Below are 17,384 nucleotides of genomic sequence, written 5' to 3'. Positions count from 1 at the left end.
CCGCCGCTGTCGAAGCACACTGTACATGAATACGATCCGGATGAAGTAGAATTCTTCCAGCGGCTCTGTCTGCTTGGTTATCCCGAAGCGTTTCCGGAACGCTGGCTCAAACCAAGCGTTGTTCGTCGTCGTTGCCGTTGTACGCACGGAAGGGGAAGGCCATTTCGCCTTCGGCCAGTAGAACGAACAAGATAGGGCGAAGGCAGCCAGGCAGACAAACAGGCAAGCGGGCAGGCCGCCTAGCCGCTAGGAAGGCTGAACGCGACGAGCAGGTATCCGACGAGCAGTCGCTACACAGGATACCATCCTGCCGTTCCTGAGCGCTGGCGTCGCATATTTCCCGCGCTCGGCTCCATGACGCCAACTCATGCCATGTTAGGTCGATGGGCATGGGTAAACAAAGAGTGCAACGGCAGGCAGCACGAGCAGCAGGAAAAAGCTTTTCCCGTTGCTTGGGACCGTAACGGAGCACTCGAAGTAATCCGGATATTCCAGCATGGGTTTCAAAACGCTCCTTCCCGCACACGGCACTCGAAATTTCCGGTTCAACTCCGCACAATCCTTCAAAACCGCAACGGCAATCGGGAAGCGTTCCCGCTCCTCTAGTCAACAGATCGGGAAGCAGCCTTCTGGCTGTCGGCACATTCCCGCCACTCTAAGCGACGGACGCGCTATGATGCCCATGCCCATAGCTCCACTAAATCTCGGAACGGTGGAGAGTCCGAAGCCCTGCGTGAGGGGTACTAGCAGCAGCCGCTGCTGTCGCCGCCGCGGCGGCAATTGCTTGCTGCTGCTTGTCGTTGGTTGCTGCTCCGGCGGTGGTGGTGGTGGTGCTGCTGCTGCTGCTACTTCTAGCACCGCGGCTGCCGCTGGGAGTTGGGAGCGTCACTTCACGAAGCCGTCTGGGAAAGGAGATCTGGTTCTGTGGAGTGGGCACCAGGCTTGGGTCGTTGGAATCCATTTGAGAGTCCGCGCTCTCGGCTCCGATCGGAGAATATCGGCTGAACCGAAGTTCGGCTCTCTGCGCACCTCCCGCCCGATGGCTCCTCGATCGTCGAACATCGCCCGCGAGCGGCCACGACACACTGAGCTATCACCGAGCTCTTCCCGCAACCAACCTTGGATTCTTCATCAGCCTGATGATGATCACATGAAGGAGAGAGGGAAGCTCCGTCCGAGGGGATGAAGGCGCATTCGGTTCGAGGGGGTTCGGTGTGCATGCATGCAGCCTGCCGGGCTGTAGACCGATTGAGCCGCGCTGTATGGCTGAAGACCGACTGGTTGGTGCGCCTATGGGGAGAGGCCTCTCTAACAAAGACCGAACCGGGGAAGAATTGCTCGACCAGGGGTTTTCACCGTGGGGAAGTTGTTCTGAGGCCTCTTCGGTCGAAACGAGCAGGAACGAACCAGCAGCGATCCCTCGCTTCGTCTTCACCGGCTCAAAATGTTCTCCAACGACGATTCTCCAAGCTCCTAGCCTCTTCGAACTCGCTCTCGCTAGTTCCTCACTCGCGGACTCTTTCTATCCGTCTCTCGCTCACACATACGGGAGCTCGCCCCCACCTTAAGAAGTATGGGGATCTAGAGGAATGTGAAGCATCAACGGTGGCTGCGGCTCCGTTGCGAATCATTTGCTCCGCATCGATCTGCCTTCTCCCATTCTCCGCCGCCTTTACTTCTAGGTCGAATTTTTTCGTGCTCGATTCGATTCCACGGGGTATCCCATTTCCGGATAACGTTCTGGAGACGTCTATTTTTCACCGTTTTTTTTTCCGGAGTAGGCCATGTTTTCCTTAGAAGGCGGGCCTCCTTTTCGACTCCGCTTCATGAGTCACTACGTCGCCTCGGCAGTCCAACTGTCTTGGCCAGGGATCTCATGTCGGAGAACGAGACAGCCGGGAAACTGAATCACGGTTGAGCGGTCCATGAAGGCACCGAAAACTCGCTCAGATCGATTCTCGTCATTTTAGTTCCTCGTCTTCTCCGCCTCGGCTCCGGCTGCCGGTCTTCAGGCTGCCGAGAGTCTCTCCCGGAGCTGCTTCGGAGGTCGATCCCTCTGCTAGATACGAGGCCTTCAACCGACCGAACGAGTTCTCCGAACGCTCTCAGCACCTGGAATGCCCCATGTTCGACGCCTTCCCTCGTTAAAGGTTCTTCTGTAGCAGCTAGAGCAGCACCATCGCCAACGGGAACCGGGGTCGGAGTTCGATTTCAACGAGCGTTCCCGAATTTTTTCACGGTTCGGCTCCGAAAACTTGTCGGCTCCCTCGATGGCATATCATCCGATTCGGCTCTCGGAATGGATCGATTTTAAGCGGATTCGAATACCTGGGGTCTGCGGGATCGACTGGAATCAAAACCAGAGTTTCTGAGGGGAAAACCCACGGCAGATCGTGAGGTCAGCCTCATAGAAGTAGGTTGGCTGGAGCACTGAGGGGTTCCCGGCTTCTTCCTATGGCCAGACCCCGAGCTATCGCCGACGGAGTTCTTCTGATGCATACGTCGCACCCCTTCCCCATCGTCGGCGCCCCCACTCCGAAAACCTATGATCAACGAGGCTCGCATGGATTGGAGAATCGATTCCCTGAGAATTTTCTCTCCCCTCTGACACTTGTTCCGGCACTTTTATCAGATTTCGAAATCTGACTCTCCTACTGTGCTTATCTTATTACCGTCATTAGCATTGCTCGCCCATAAAACTTATATATCCCTTGGCTCTATTTCACGTTGCGTTTCCCAAAACTCACCGATCGCATAATAAACACCTAGCAGTTGGCGGCAGCGCCGCATCAACGGTGTTCAAATTACAAACTCAACGTCTGCTCCATCTCATCCGCCGGCTCCCAGCTCGAGCTGACGATATTCGCCGGGACGGTGTTGAGAAAAGCGTTGTATCGATACATCGGAGCGCTTCTCCACGCGCTTCCTTGAAAACCTCAAGCAGGAATGCATTCGATATTCAAGTCGGAAACGGATGTGAGCCTCATCTACGCGGTAGAATCTTAAGCGCGGAACATGTAAGTGTTTGATAATAATTGTTGGGAGTTGTTTCGGGTTGCCGTATTCGGTGTCCGCTTCTCGACGGCAGGTCTATCAAAGTCTATCAAATAAAACATGTATCGTTTCGTTTATTCAAATTTATCCTCTTTCCGTCATATCATCGATTAAAAGCCCAATCCATCGCTCCTCAGACGCTCTCACATTTACAGGGTTAAGATTTTACAGTGTTGGAATCTCTCATGAGAGAACTCGTCACCCGAACCCCAAGCCGTGACCCCCGCTCATTTTTTCATTCACTGCCTCGCTCGTTGATCCGAATGGGGTATCTGAATTGACCATTGGCTCCTCCCGAGACGCCCCCCTCGACGAAGACCTGATACATCGATGGGGAGTTCTTCCGGAACAATCATACGCTCTCTGCAAGCCACCCTTGTGAGAAATCAAGTTCTGGATGCTGGAAAGCCCGTCTGGGCTCGCTCGTTGAAGAGCTGAGGCCTCATTTCACTCCTTATCGACCTTATAGGTGCTACTCTAGAGGACCTCGTCCAGACTCCTGATGAGTTCTGATCGCCTTTGGTCTGCAGAAAAAAATTGGGGATCAACCCCGAATGGGTTTCGCCGGGCTCGAATCAATTAGGAGGCAGACTCATTAGATGACATCTCACACCCATCCTCATACATCCCATTAGAGCGTATGTGGCTCGCCGACTGGAGAGGGTTCAGGTGTTCGGTCATGCACAACATGCGATTTCTGTGTATGCTCACTTGTCTCAAATCGATGACTCCCATCAATGGTCTCGTCTGAGCCGTGTTTTGAATATTCATCTAGTTTTCATGATACAATTTGAATCATAGATTAGTCCCAACCATAAAGCTTCGGTTTAGTTCAGCAGACGCACGCAGGGCGCAATCTCAAACACGTTGGCCCGACGTTTCATACAATCCCGAGTACTCTTAATACTTTGTTCGCTGGGGTGGGTCCCTGATAGACCCGCGTTGATATGTGTTGACTGTATTCAGCAGCTGAGATAAAAATTCAAATCGAGCTCGACTCAGTGCAGCGAGATCTCCGCTCCTCATGAGAGGAAAGACTAGAGGAGATTGACAGAGGATTTCGGAAGCGAAGCTTTCGCCCTCAGAAGAACCGAGCGATTGAATCCTCGCGGATTCTGCGAAGCCAGAGGCTCAATTGCACCGCGAGTCGCTCATCTCTTTCAGCCAGCATTGGAGCGCCATTCAAAAGGCTGCTCGCTTGGATTGCATTTTCTAGAAGTTATTCATATTTCATTCTATTCTTCAACTAATTGTAATTATTATTGTCGCCACCTCCATTCGTCAGGCATCAGCAGCCCTGATATAGTGTCCGAGGTTCTCACGTCGCTTATGTACAAATCAAATACGGTCGTCTGCCATGTGATACTCATAGTTCAACTTATAAAACATTTTATGTACAGAAATAGATGGCTGTGATGGGCAGAGCAGTGCGCCTAACATTTTGCCGAAACCTTTGTGGAACTTGTTCTTCAACGAATCGGAACTTCTGATTCTCACCATATCGCTCGATTTGATTGGCTCGAGCTCGAAATTTCCTTGGTGGGTCCAACGTCAGAAATTTCCAGAGTTTCAGCTCAATGCGAGAGCTTGGCTCTAAAAAATGCCCATTCAATGAAAGATCGGTACGGTTGCATTTGTCTGAAGTATAGGTGTTTCTGCAGGCATCTCTCCAATTAGAAAGTTTGACTAGGTCTCTCAGCGACTTTGTACAGAATGGGAGCAAATTCCAGAGGGGATGGGACATTTACTGATGTTTTGGTGGTGATGTTGCGGCTGCCGACTCTTAGCGAACCAGCGATCGACATCTGCGTGATCAGGATGAAGTTCCGATATGGATATCCAACCAGTTAATTGCGACAGTGGGAGCTCGAAGCGGACGACGTCGGAGGGTTCACAGCGGAACCTCCCCACTCGTACCCCGAAAGCGCGAACCGAAGCTTTCGGTTTCTAATCCGATCCGGGCGCTTCTATCGGGATCCCCGATACCGACACCCGGGAACCCGGCGCCGGAAGTGAAGCTGATTCCAGGAGCTTCGAGAGACATGGAACCACTTCACGCGGTCCCATGTTACAAAAACTCTCTTGAAATTGGTCGCCGTCACGAGGAACCTTCGGTCGCGAGACCGTCGAGATTCTCGATGGTGCGAGTTGAGAAACGGGAGAAAATATAGTTATCTTTGGTCTAGTTGCATCTATCTGGCTCCACCGTTAGATCCTCGTTTTCTGTCAGCCTGAACCCAGCTCTATAGGGAGGAATTTGCGTGCCAGTCAAGACGTGAATCTCATACGAGCCAGTTTTCACCGGACGCGGACTGGTTGACCGGTTTGCCATTGGGATTCAGCGGAGCACGTAGGGGGAAAGTCGAGTGCGATCCCGGCTGTAGACCAAGCAGGTCGTCTCCTGGCTGGAACGACAAGAATGAAAAACACGGTCATAATTTCTTCCCCACAATTCATAGGTCCGAATCGGCATTTTTAGTTGCGCTGCATGTGGATCAGGGAACCGAGATCGTTTTCGGGCTCGACATCATAGCTGGGCATGCTATCAGTGGATACCCCGAAACTCATATATCTCACGAGTCGGTTCTGTGTAATTCAATGAAAGCATGAATCCGTGGGGAGGGGTGGGGGAAGGAACCCGATAGAGAGTCGAAATGTTAAAACTTCTTGGATGATCCCCAATACCCACCGCTTTGCCTGGGAACGTCCCGAAGGGTGTGATCGTCGTGTTTTGCAGACCGGGCGGCATTGGTGCGCCGATAAGGGGTCTTCCGTTCTGCATCGCCACCTAAGAAAATGAGTTTGATCAACGCAAGATTCCAAACAGCGCTGTAGACGAGGATAGACGAAATTTGAACAACGACTGATCCGATAGTGAAACTCATTCCGATCGATATACTCGATATCAACCGAGCTTGAGGTTTCAGGCTAGGATAATCGTGATCAATATTTTCTCTTCTTCAATGAATTATTATCGATGGTATTTCTCCGTTTGTCATCGGGTATCCGGTCGGTGATACCCAATCGATGATCAGTAGCTCGCTGAGCGTCAGGTTCAATATCCTCACCTGGGACGGGGTGTAGTCCTGAGGACCCCTTCTGCAGACGCAGCATACAATGGCCGCGATGCAAAGCAGACAGAATGTGAAGGCGATCAAGAGCAGAGTCAAGAAAACCGGAACGCCTATGCCCATGATCTGATGATTGCCTTTATCATCTGCGGTAATAGATTCCTTTGAGTACACCCCGATCATCATCATCATCATCATACTATCGGAAAGTGCGGGTTTGCGGAGCTTGAGTGGTAGGATATCACTCCGAGAGTGGAGAGAAGAATCGCCTGATGCAGTCGATAGGATAGGCTCTCTCACCTTCACATTGGGCTCGCTCGTCTTCGTCGCTGTCATCACCGCAGTGATTGACGCCGTCACACTTGAGATCTTGCGATATGCAATACCGCTGAGGTCCCCCACATGTGAATTGCTGGCAAGGCAGCTGCTCATGCTTTGGGTTGTTCATGTCCTGGAAGGGATTGCAGATCGCATAAAATGGAATGTCGAAGATGTTCGTGGGGACAGCTACATCGCGGGTGCCCGCGTTCGTCCACGAAGTTCCGATCGGTGTCAATTCATGCAAGTCACCTTGTAAGCTGTGATCACGAGCTTGAATCCGTTCTTCTGCTGACTGTAACTATCGGTTGTGTACTTGAGCGTCACGTAATTGCTCTGTGTGAAAATCGTGCCTACGTCTGCCCGCGTACTTCGGCACGAGAGATCCACCTGCAATGGATTTCGAGGTTCGATCATTTTCTCGACGCGATCGAATCCTGGGATTCGTCTCCGGAGGAGCGAAGAAAGCGGAGGATTAAAAGATTTCAGCACGAAGTGATCCTAGAGAATCGGAATCAAATAGATTTGCGGGCGGTTTCAGGATGCGGTTGGAAAACTTCGAACCTTGCTTTTGCCGATGGCGTGGGCGCCGTCGAAGATGACTAGGTGATCGTTGCAGTCGAGCGCTAGTTTTTCGAAGCGCAACATGAACTTCTGCAGGATGGAATCTGTCTGGAACGTGATTACGCAGTCCAGATCGTTCTCGCTCTCTGACGATAATACGGCCCCATGAATGACCTTGTACTGTGGGTAGGTGCGCTCGCCGACGCACAACGTCGATATATGAACTGGAATGAGTTCGTCGAAATTAATTTCAATCGCCCAGTGAAGCAAAAATCGATGGAGAACCATAATTAGGTACAGCAAAGTTTGTTGCACAGTCCCCATGGTCCGGTCGGCTCGATTTCTCGCCCGCTCTTGGTGCGGAACGCGGTCGGGACCGTGTCATCGCATTTCCGGATTATGCCTCAGAGGGAAAGATAATTCTCGGCATAGTTCGTTGGGTATGGCGCTCGAATTCCCTGCCGCATGTGATCGGCTGATGTCTTTTTCGTGCTGGAGACGATTCCCCAAGTTCAAGAGCCCCAGCCCGACGAACGAGTCTCCTCCGGGCTCTCCAAACACATGCTCGGGGTTCGATCAAATTTTGCTCACGTATGTATGCATCAAATGTCTATTCGATTATCGTCTGTGAGATATACGGTGAGCATACGAGCCCCGTAGTCCAGTTCGGGGCCTCGCGTTTTTCTGCTTTGGGGACCCCCCTTTCCGGAGTTTTCCCGCTCTCGTTTTCCGTTCATCAGAACGCCGCTCGAGAGCATCCCGGTGACGAGATTCCGCGGATTTCCGCCTTTCTCGGACAATCTCTCGAGAGTTCTGAGTTCCGGCTTGCACCCGCCCGCCCTGACCTCCCATTTTCATCGAGAAAATGAATACTCACAATAACGATTCCTGTCAGCGGTCGATTCCTGCGGCAGACAGCACAGAATCAGGATCAACAACTTGGGGTCCAGGACGGCTCGTAACCGCCGCCACAGCCCCATTCTCGCGTTCGAATCCAGCTCTGGCTTCACATGCATACGATAGTCACTTCAAGTACCGATGGCCATTATCGTCGGAGGCGTGCTGCTCATTTAGTTCACGTGCAATAGCTCTCCTGTTCCTATGTTTGGCTATTTGTGGAAGGGTGCCGGAATGCGCCACGCGTGGATCACACACGTCGCGCTCTTCCGGGGGACGAAGTTCTCCGGCTCCCGCGCACTCCCCGTCACTCCCGTACTATTTCTACGGGATGCGGTGACGAGTCACCGTCACTACCAAGAGAACACGTAGATTTCGGATTTCGATCACAGTGTAGTCGCGATGCTAAGCGAGGATCGCCATTTTTGCTTAGCTTGCTTTGGCAGGAGTGTGTTCCTGTATTCGGCTCCCGGGTCCTTTCGCTTCGATGGCGTTCCTAGGATGGCTCGCCTAGGGGGCGCTCGTATCGGTGGAGCTCTGATAAAAAGCAGCAGGCCTATTGTGAGGCATGGCGGCGGCTGACCACCGCCGGCTAGGTACATACCTCGGCGGACGAATAGCCAAGCACTTGCACGCGGTTTGACCGCAGCAAAAAAGAAGACAATGATAGCCTGCACTCAGAATATTGAAAAGAAAATTCTCCTACTTGGTCACCGCAGGTAGCGACGAGGCTCCTGCCACGATCGCGGCAGCTCTCACCTCCGGCGGTTGTTCAGATTATTTTCAGAAAGCGTAGGGGGAAAGACCTGATCGAGCGAGAATTGTTTCCTGATTTCCGCGGTCTACGTCGTGACCTTGGTCGCAACCGGGAGAAAATCAAGGCGGGATTTCCGGGAGATATTAATTCGGAGGCGATACATTCAAACTCCCAAATCATCAACTCGATCACTTAGAAAAAGTCACGGATTCCGTCGCGGACTGAAATGCCGTGACCGATTTCCTGCCCGTATGATTTTCTTTCTCCGCTCGGGAGAATGAATGCCGCCATGCAGATTGCGGTCGGCTTGCCGAACGTATCACTCACCCATCAATCCATTTTTATGGATCGTCATCTCGAGGGTTGCAGAAGTGCTGCTCCGGAAGAAACGTAGAATGGACTTACGTTCGAAGATTCCGACTGGGCAGCCCAGCATGGACAGTATGCTCCCGAATAAATTATGTTCTGTGATCAAAACTCTCAACAAAATCGATTGATCCAGCAGATCTCACAGCAGTTTCATTCTGATCGATCGTATCGTGTTCTGAGAAATCTGCTCCCGGCCTACTCCCAACGTGAATCAACTGCGATCACATCTAGACGGCTCTTGTTCACGAACTCTTTACTGGGGGAGAGATTCAGGGAATTTTGTCGGATTTCTTCGCCAAGAGATCGCTCGAGTGCTACTGATCACGGGACGGTGCGGACATTAACCTGCTTTCCCGGATTTCGGCTATCAATGCCTCACATGCTGATCTCCTCGGATACCTTCCCGGTTTGTCGTACAGAGTCCAGAGGGTCCGTTTTGGGGGTTCATGCTTGAGTGAGAGCTTCCATGGAGATGATCTCGAGCCGTCGGAGTCTTTCGCCGGCATCTCGACTCATTGGGGACAGAGATTTCCGGCGACCCGGCTCGATGGCGAAGAATTCAGTTCATACCTCAAGCCTTGGTGAACTTGTGTGTTTCCCTAGTCTCGGATTCTTAGTCGCATGTCGGCGATCCATGTTCCCTGCAGTATATTCGACACTCATTCTTATTGTGTGAGATTATAGCAACCTATGCTGACAGTCTCAATGCACCCTTCAACGCAATGAGATCAATAATGGAGACGGCCCACAGAGCATATAGCGGTCGTGGGCATCATGATGGACAAACCTGATTGGGACGGTCCAATTTTCCTCGCCGAATTCCATCGACCAAAAGTGCTTTGTACTTGGAATGAACCCAAAGCGCTAACAACTTCTCGGGGTCCTATCCGTCCATGATATTAAAATTATCCTCAGCATTCATCTTTTGGAAAGAAGACCATGGTGATTGGGTGCGATTTCTTGGTGTCACCTCGACCGTGCCCCGGGAATCCTGGAAACAGCTAAGAAAAAATACCCCTCGGGAGATTTCTCGAGGTTCCTCCCCGAGCACGGATGTCTATGACCCCCCAATTCCCGAAAGTCGTAGAGCTTTCGTGCTCCGACGAGCAGCTCTAGTGCGCTAGACTCGTATCCAGGCCAGCGGCGAGTCGGGGACGACGATTAGGTAAAATTCAAGCGATCTACTCCACGAACAGCCAAGCGGTCAGCGCGTCCTTAAATTCTTATAGGAACGTGCGTTATTCCCTACAATAAATCCAGCTCGATTGAGGAAATCGAGTACGTCCGGTAGTGCCGGATTCAATCGACGCATAAGAACCGAGTCCCTCCGGAGGAGCATCAGATATGGCAAATTCCCCCATCAGGACTGCGAAATACTCCTGGGAGGAAAGAGAGGAGCATCGAGTTCGGAATCGACACGGAAGTCGGACATTGAGGTCTCCGTTCAAGCCTCCGGTCCTGATACGCCGAGGCGGAGCGCGTATGAATCGGCGCCAACAACTTGTTATAAGATTCAGGGCTCTGATTTTGACGACTGCAGACGCTATCTCCCACGATCTATGTGCATCATGGGCTCGAGTGGAGAGTTCGAAATATTTTATGACTTCATTTATCGAAGGGGGACTCGGGGACCGAGGGGCAGAGGGACCTTGCAGCTTTCTCTGGTTGAGAAGCCAGAGAGCTCGCGTCGACTTGCTCGAGTTCGAGACATGGAGCGGCTGACTAGTACGATCGTGCCTCGACCACTCGCAGCCGCACTCTGAAACCACGTAAGAAAGTAGAGCTCGCAAGATGTTTTTCCTTCGCAACGCAGAGTATCCTCCGAACGTGCCTTCAGCTCTCGTTCTATGATTGAACCTGTCTGTGACCCGTCGGATTGGCTCCCGAGACGGTACGCGGCCTTATACGGGGCCCAGTCGAACCCCCTTTGATCCAGGCTGTAGGAGGAAATGGCAAAAGTGCACGAAGTTTACTCAAGGAACGAATTAAAACATTACATATTTATATCGACATTGAAATCTTCAGGCACGAGCGAGGTTGTTGCCTGATCTTTCCTGATGAGACGGGCATTGCATTCATACGATGTTTCCCCAAGTTTCCGAGCTGTTCATACCCCCGATTGGTGGCGATAAATATAGGCCGGAGAGACGTTCCCGCTCTCTACCTCCTCCGCATACTTTTCGGAAGCCCTGGAGATCCTCGTTCGGGCAGGGGGACCTTGGCAGCGACAAGGCATCGCACTTTACATCGTAATCGCCCGAAATATTCTCTCTCTCGCTCTTCAGGAGGGTACTCTAAGATTGGAGAAGATCAGAGTGTGCCTGGACTTTATGATCAATGATCACCCAGCGTTCTAGCTCGGGAACCTTCCTCAGAACATCTACCATGCCTCTCGCGAGTTTCTTCAAAAGAAACAGTCACAAACCTCGAGTGAAACCTAAGTAAATGGTAAATCACGATTAAAAAGATCCTCAGGGTTGGAGGCAGGCTCTGCGCCGTCCTCGAGGTCCACCTCGTCCTCGTGTGCTCACGCCAGACTTGGTGCATTCCATTCGGGGATTTCTTCATTTCCCGGCGAGAATGCTTCCCAAGACTAGGAACAGATGCGAGATCTTCTCCCGAACGCAGTCCACGGTACGCACGTTCAAGTTCTCTCTTCTCCAGTCTCTGAACTCAGGCCAGGACTCACGATGGATCTCAACGCGATCAAGCACCCTCGATCGGAATAAGGTTTGGTTGAACTCCACGCGAGTCTCGCCTTTCCTCACCACCCAATCCAGGGCGAGAAGTATCGGCGAGAAAAACACCTCCTCTGGAAGGAAGGTCCTCTTCGATTTCACTCCTGGCTTCTTCATTCCGTGAGTTTCTCTCACAATCCTCCACTCGAAATATGATAGGAACATAGGATGCATATGTACGGTCGTACATATGTATATCCTACCTCGCTTTTCGCCCGTGAGAGCGCGTACCCACCGCAACATGAGGTTCGCTTTGCAGAGCTTCGAATCATTCCACAGCGAACATTTGGGCACCGATCGGAGGGAAAGAGCCGTCGAAACGCCGAAAATTTCTACCCTGTCTGAATCCTCGATGAAATTGCACGTATAAGAGTCCCCACCGGGCCAAGCCTCGTAAAGAGACGGGAGTCCTCTAAAAACGCTTTCGATATTCGCAACGTCCCCAAACTCGACACCGTAGCACTGACACACCGCAACGGCGAGTATAATCGCCGGAATCGCGCTCGACATTTTGCCGCGTTGGCGCGCTCCGATGGACCAAGACTTGAGCGGCCGGGCGATCGAGGCCTCACTCGCTCTCGGGTATTCTTGTTGATGCTACATAACGGAAGAGTTCTCAGGTTTTACGATTTGGGAACCATGTTATTCGTCCCTGGAGCATTGAGATAACCTGGAGCGGGTGCCGCATTGATGTGATTTCTATTTCGACGCGCATCGGCTTGTGAGATAGATTCGTTGGAGAGACGGAGTAGTCGATGCTTATCGGCAATGATTCTTAGGCTCCTCACTCCGCGTAGCGATATTCGCATCCTTCCCGCAATCGAAGCTCGCTCGCTCGGATTTTCTCGATTCAAAGCAATCATTCTCGATCCGGTACACAATACATACATGAGTATTCAGCGTCTCCTTCTCTACCGTGTTTTCCTGCTGTTAGGTACCCCCGAGTGACATACGGAGAGATCGCCCTGCTCGCTCGCATCGTCTCGATGCCCCATATCATTGGCTGCCGACTCGATATACGGAGGAAAGCGCCGAGACTCCAGCACTGGGGATGCTTGAATGTACATCCGAGGGCCCGCTCCGCTCTCCACGAGAATTCCAGAAGCTACAGAGACCTGCTTGGGAACCGAATCCTCCTTTCGGGAGAAAAGTGATCCTGCGTGACGCACATGGGCCTTGGCCCATAGGCAGGCCAAGCATGAGCGGGCCAAGGAGGCGGTACAACCTACCCATGTAGCACTATGGAGAGAGTAAGCTGCTCGGGAGATGCCTGGATGAGATGAGAAGATTCTCAAAGAAGCCTAAGGCATTCTTCCGGAAGGGAACCATGAAACGGCTTCACGGATGCTTACGTGGTGTTTGATTCAGACTCGATGCGTGCGAGCGAGCAACAAGTCGCGCACAGCGAATCCGTTCGCCTGCGACCAGAGAGAAGATACGGTTCCTATTTGGTACTCATCATTCTTGGAGAAGCTAGCGTGACACTGGAGACATATCGATGGCGATCGATGAAGACAATAATCCGCGATGGGGAAGAGTTCTGAGTCAATATGTATTCGCGGCTCTATTATATAAATATAATTGATTAAAGAGGAGATCATCGGTTTCGGAACTCGGTCCGGGGGATTGGTTATCAGCGGATATCAGCAGCGCTGAAGGCATCCCGAGAAGCTGTCATCGCAGCCTGGGACAAGGGTTATCCGATCCGGAGAGCCACACCGTGCTGCCCTGCCAGCGGAATCGGCTCCTGCGCAGATCCATTCCGATTACATGTTCGAAATCGTGGGGAGTAGCGAATCCGGCTGGAACCGATCTGGTTCCGACGCCGGTCGTCCGGACGATCGCGCGAGACGATTCTTATCGCTCCTTAGCCCTCCTTCTCCTAACGAGGGTCGCTTAAGCCTCTTTTGCTCGAGCAGGTCAAGCAGGTACATTTATCTTCCCCAGCTCTCCTTTCGAAACGACGAAGAAGCTTCGAGTCCTCTGCTGGACACACCTCACGATTCCGTCACCCGAACCTTCCCTGACTAGCGCAGACTTCGACTTGTCGAGCTGGATTCGCGGAATCATCTCTTTATCGACAGCGTTCGATAAGTTCAGAGAGCCTCGAATCCACGTGAATCTGGAGGAGATGGGCGCTACGACAATTTCTGAAAGGTCTGTCTGCTCTGAGAATGATGTCAGACCATGAGATGGAGTAGTAGCCCTGGAAAACGGCCGAGTCCCGCGGAGCTGGTGGCAAACTCCCACATCATGCATTCTTGAGCTTTCTTATGTACAAGACCTGAATATGACTCATTGAGAGGAAGAAGCTGATGAGTACTCGAGACCGTCCTGGGCGAACCTCTAACCTGCTCACCAAGTATTCATGATATGATATGAACATTCCTACCGGATTGGCCATCCATGAGGGCGCGAATCCACCTCACGCTGATTTTCACTGAGCCATTGATGTGGGAGCATACTTTATCGTCGAAAGAAAATGCCGGAGACATTCCGTAGACACGCACGTTCAAGCCGGAGACGTTCGGGCAGCCCATAGCGCCCGCGTGTTCCTTATAGGATTCCGGGAGGACGTGTACAACTTGCTTGATGTCTGGAAGCCTAGTCGTTGACACAGTCCTCCCTACGATGCTGAACATCGGAGGCACAATGCATAGCCTCAACATTCGACCGCTCCCCCACAGAATGGAGGAGGCTAGGAAACGTCTGAACTCGAACTGAGATTGATGGAATAGAGACCGGTGGAACGAGCCCAGCCCACTCAATGCAACAAGTCGGGATCATGAGATCCGTGATATCGGAGGAGGCGCATTTCTGGTTGGGGCTCCCACTCGGTCGAAGGTGTCCGTCGATTCTACGATCCGCTCCATCCCAAAATCAGTCCGCTGCTCCCGATGGAAAAGGAAGCGATCACCCGTGATGCCTATCGAATTCAGAATCGGAGAACGAATTGTGAAAAATACTGACACAGTAAGCAGAAACGCATGTGGGAGTGTACGGGAGCAGTCATGAGTCATGAGGTTGAGTGCGCCGAGATCAGGACTACATATTTCGAGTAGCTCATTTGAAACGATCAGTGTTCAATCATCTCCAAGGAGGGCGGAGAACGATATGAAGATTATCCGGGATCGTTGAAGAAGACCGGTCGTCCAATATTTGATGAGCCACCAGCGATCGCAGTTTCATCCGCATACGCGAATTTCAATCGCCGATACTATATCGAACTGTGAGGCGCGAAATGTACCTATCGTGACGATAGTTCACGGACGAATGATTGGGAGGGACGGACGGAGTACTTGATCATGCGGAATCATTCATCTCGGGATGTTATTGTTTGATACGCTAATTTCATTATTTCTCCTAGAACCGGTGAACACTAATGATCGCTTCGAGTCTCGACCCTCGCATTGTGCGCTACGGGTGTGCTCGCGGTACTCAGCTTCCGCGAAACTATTGAAGGTTAGAAAAATGCTGCTCGGGGACATGTCCATTGAGCGGGGTCCATCCTCAAACCGAGCTCTGTGAGCAAAGATCAAATCCAGTGGCGTGTTGGCGTCATTTCGCCGCTCTCTTGTTGGGCCGGATCGAGCTCAGGCCGCCTTGAGGATTATCAGGGAGGAGATTCATCAGGTACTCATTCCCCACGATGGCCAAGAGGTGTCCTCGGCCTCGAGGTGGAGTGTCAAGGATTCTCTACTGAGCTTTTTCCAGTCCTTGCGTTTAACTAACGGAGACGTTGAGGAACTCCCTTCTGAGGCACCCATGTTGGGTCGATCTGAGGCTGAATCTGCCGATCCGGGCGGCGCCGAATTCTCATCTTGGTCAAGAGCGAGCCATTTGAAATCTAAGCTCAAGGATCGACCGCCGGTGAAAGGACGCTTCGCTTCGGTCGCCGACGAGCTCTCTCGGCCTCCGGCGAAATCCGTCGTTGCTGACATCACTGCAAGAATGAATCATGGATCAGCCTCAAGCGGGGAATACGTCAGGGACTTGTGATATAAATTGAAGACGCAGAATTCCTCTCGATTTCTATGAGGAAAAAGTCCTCTATCCTCACCTCCGCCCGCTAGATTTCCGACTTTAGTGGTCTCTGAAACTCCGAGAGACCTCTTCGGCAGCTCAAGGCTGAGGGTGAATTGATCCGGCGTTACCGTTGGCTTCAGGAGTCGCCGTTTCTTCTGACTCACGAATGGAATGTTCCTCGTCCTGCTAATGAAGCCTGACATCCAGCAGGGCAACGAGGGTAACGCAGGCTCTGAAGAGTAGATATCGGGCGTGTTTCCCAGAATTTTCACGCTCTGTAGCATCTTCTCGTATTTGAGCAGCTGTCCGAGAAAGTTGAAATTCGGGGATATCCTCGATCTCTTGGACTTCACATACCTGGGAATTACGAATTTCTTCTAATCACAGAAAAATGCCACAAGTCGCAAGTCCGGCTGACCTGAGACAAGACATTGACGAGAAAGGAGGGCTGATGACTCACCTGTACGCGTCGTTAGAAGACAATCTGAGGTGCCTCATAATATAGGCTATCGCGACTGTCGGGGAGCGGGAGATTCCGGCCGAGCAGTGGACTAGAACGCATCCGCTGGACTCCCGAACTTTGTCCAAGAAAGTGAATGTTCTATCGAAGTATTGCACGAGATCTTCGGTGTGGCTGTCCTCCACCGGGACTCGCATGAACCGAGTTTCCGAGATAGACTTTGCTTTCGGACATGTTGCCGACACATTGAGGACATAGGCGATATTTCGACTCCGAAGTGATTGGCAGTCCTGTGCATCGATCTGGGAACCCAAGTAGAGAAACGGTAGGATCCGGTCTGGACCTTCAGTCGCTGAAGGTCCACCAGGTTGAGATGCTGTAGGAAGCGAACACATCCTTACTCCCTTCTCAGGCAATGAATCGGCTTGATGCGGATTCGACTCTCCGAAAACAATGAGACCGTCTGGAATGGAGAGAAAGTGTACCGGATTGAATCGACCGTCATCGTTGCTCATAACTCATGAGTTTCGAATACTTAATAATCTGAATAAAAATATCTGAATGAGCATTTCGGGAATGGAGACTCACCTGACATAATTTAGAATCGGTTCTCGAGTCACCTAACTTGAGATTTCTCAGGTTCTCTGGCTGACTCGGGAGAGCTTGTGATGCGATACAGTCAAAGAGCTGGAATCTCTGAGGTTCGCGAAGAATGAGCCCTCGCTTTATCTCTGAATCGTCGACCTGAGGGTGAGGAGAAGAACAGAGCTTCACATTGCTCTTACAGTGGGCAGGGGTGCCCTCAGAAGATGATGGGGCTCGAGGAGAGGGGAGTGAGAGCGAGCCTTCGTAGGTTCGCTCGGAAACTTATGCCCCCACCGGGATGATCTACGGATTCGGTCGGATTCTCCACGGTGATTCTGGGCCGGTCCTATATTGCAGAAGCTTCTTCGCCGGAGAATATAACACTGGTGGGAATAAACGGGATGGGATTGTCCGTTCGGAAATCAGGGGCTGCCCATAGGCGACGGGCTCCCCAGCGAGCAAATCACAGACCTCAAAAAATTGGAAACTTGGTTCGAGGTACTGAGCTCGCACGAGAATGCGCGGTCATAGCCAGAGGCGCGCAC

At 51.9% G+C, this 17,384-nt stretch overlaps 2 protein-coding genes across 2 annotated transcripts; both read right to left on the bottom strand.

The window, feature by feature from the left end:
- Window positions 1-5,325: 5,325 nt before the first annotated feature.
- On the bottom strand, window positions 5,326-7,987 carry LOC100901406 (uncharacterized). Its single transcript, XM_003744466.1, has 7 exons — window positions 7,885-7,987; window positions 7,008-7,231; window positions 6,696-6,833; window positions 6,426-6,576; window positions 6,123-6,271; window positions 5,744-5,842; window positions 5,326-5,459 (listed from the first exon to the last, which is right to left on the bottom strand). The coding sequence occupies exons 1-7, from the start codon at window positions 7,985-7,987 to the stop codon at window positions 5,337-5,339; spliced, it is 987 nt and encodes a 328-aa protein (XP_003744514.1). The 3' UTR covers window positions 5,326-5,336.
- A 7,410-nt stretch (window positions 7,988-15,397) lies between these two features.
- LOC100901265 (dual specificity protein phosphatase 8-like) lies at window positions 15,398-16,849 on the bottom strand. The gene is made up of 4 exons (XM_003744465.1): window positions 16,843-16,849; window positions 16,255-16,717; window positions 15,829-16,151; window positions 15,398-15,711 (listed from the first exon to the last, which is right to left on the bottom strand). The coding sequence occupies exons 1-4, from the start codon at window positions 16,847-16,849 to the stop codon at window positions 15,398-15,400; spliced, it is 1,107 nt and encodes a 368-aa protein (XP_003744513.1).
- Between the last annotated feature and the right edge of the window lie 535 nt (window positions 16,850-17,384).

This window comes from Galendromus occidentalis, unplaced genomic scaffold (genome assembly GCF_000255335.2).
Source record: "Galendromus occidentalis unplaced genomic scaffold, Mocc_1.1 scf7180000077468, whole genome shotgun sequence".
Taxonomy (NCBI): Eukaryota; Metazoa; Arthropoda; class Arachnida; order Mesostigmata; family Phytoseiidae; genus Galendromus; species Galendromus occidentalis.
Note: the sequence above shows the minus strand (reverse complement) of the source record. Positions and strands in the feature narration are given on the sequence as shown.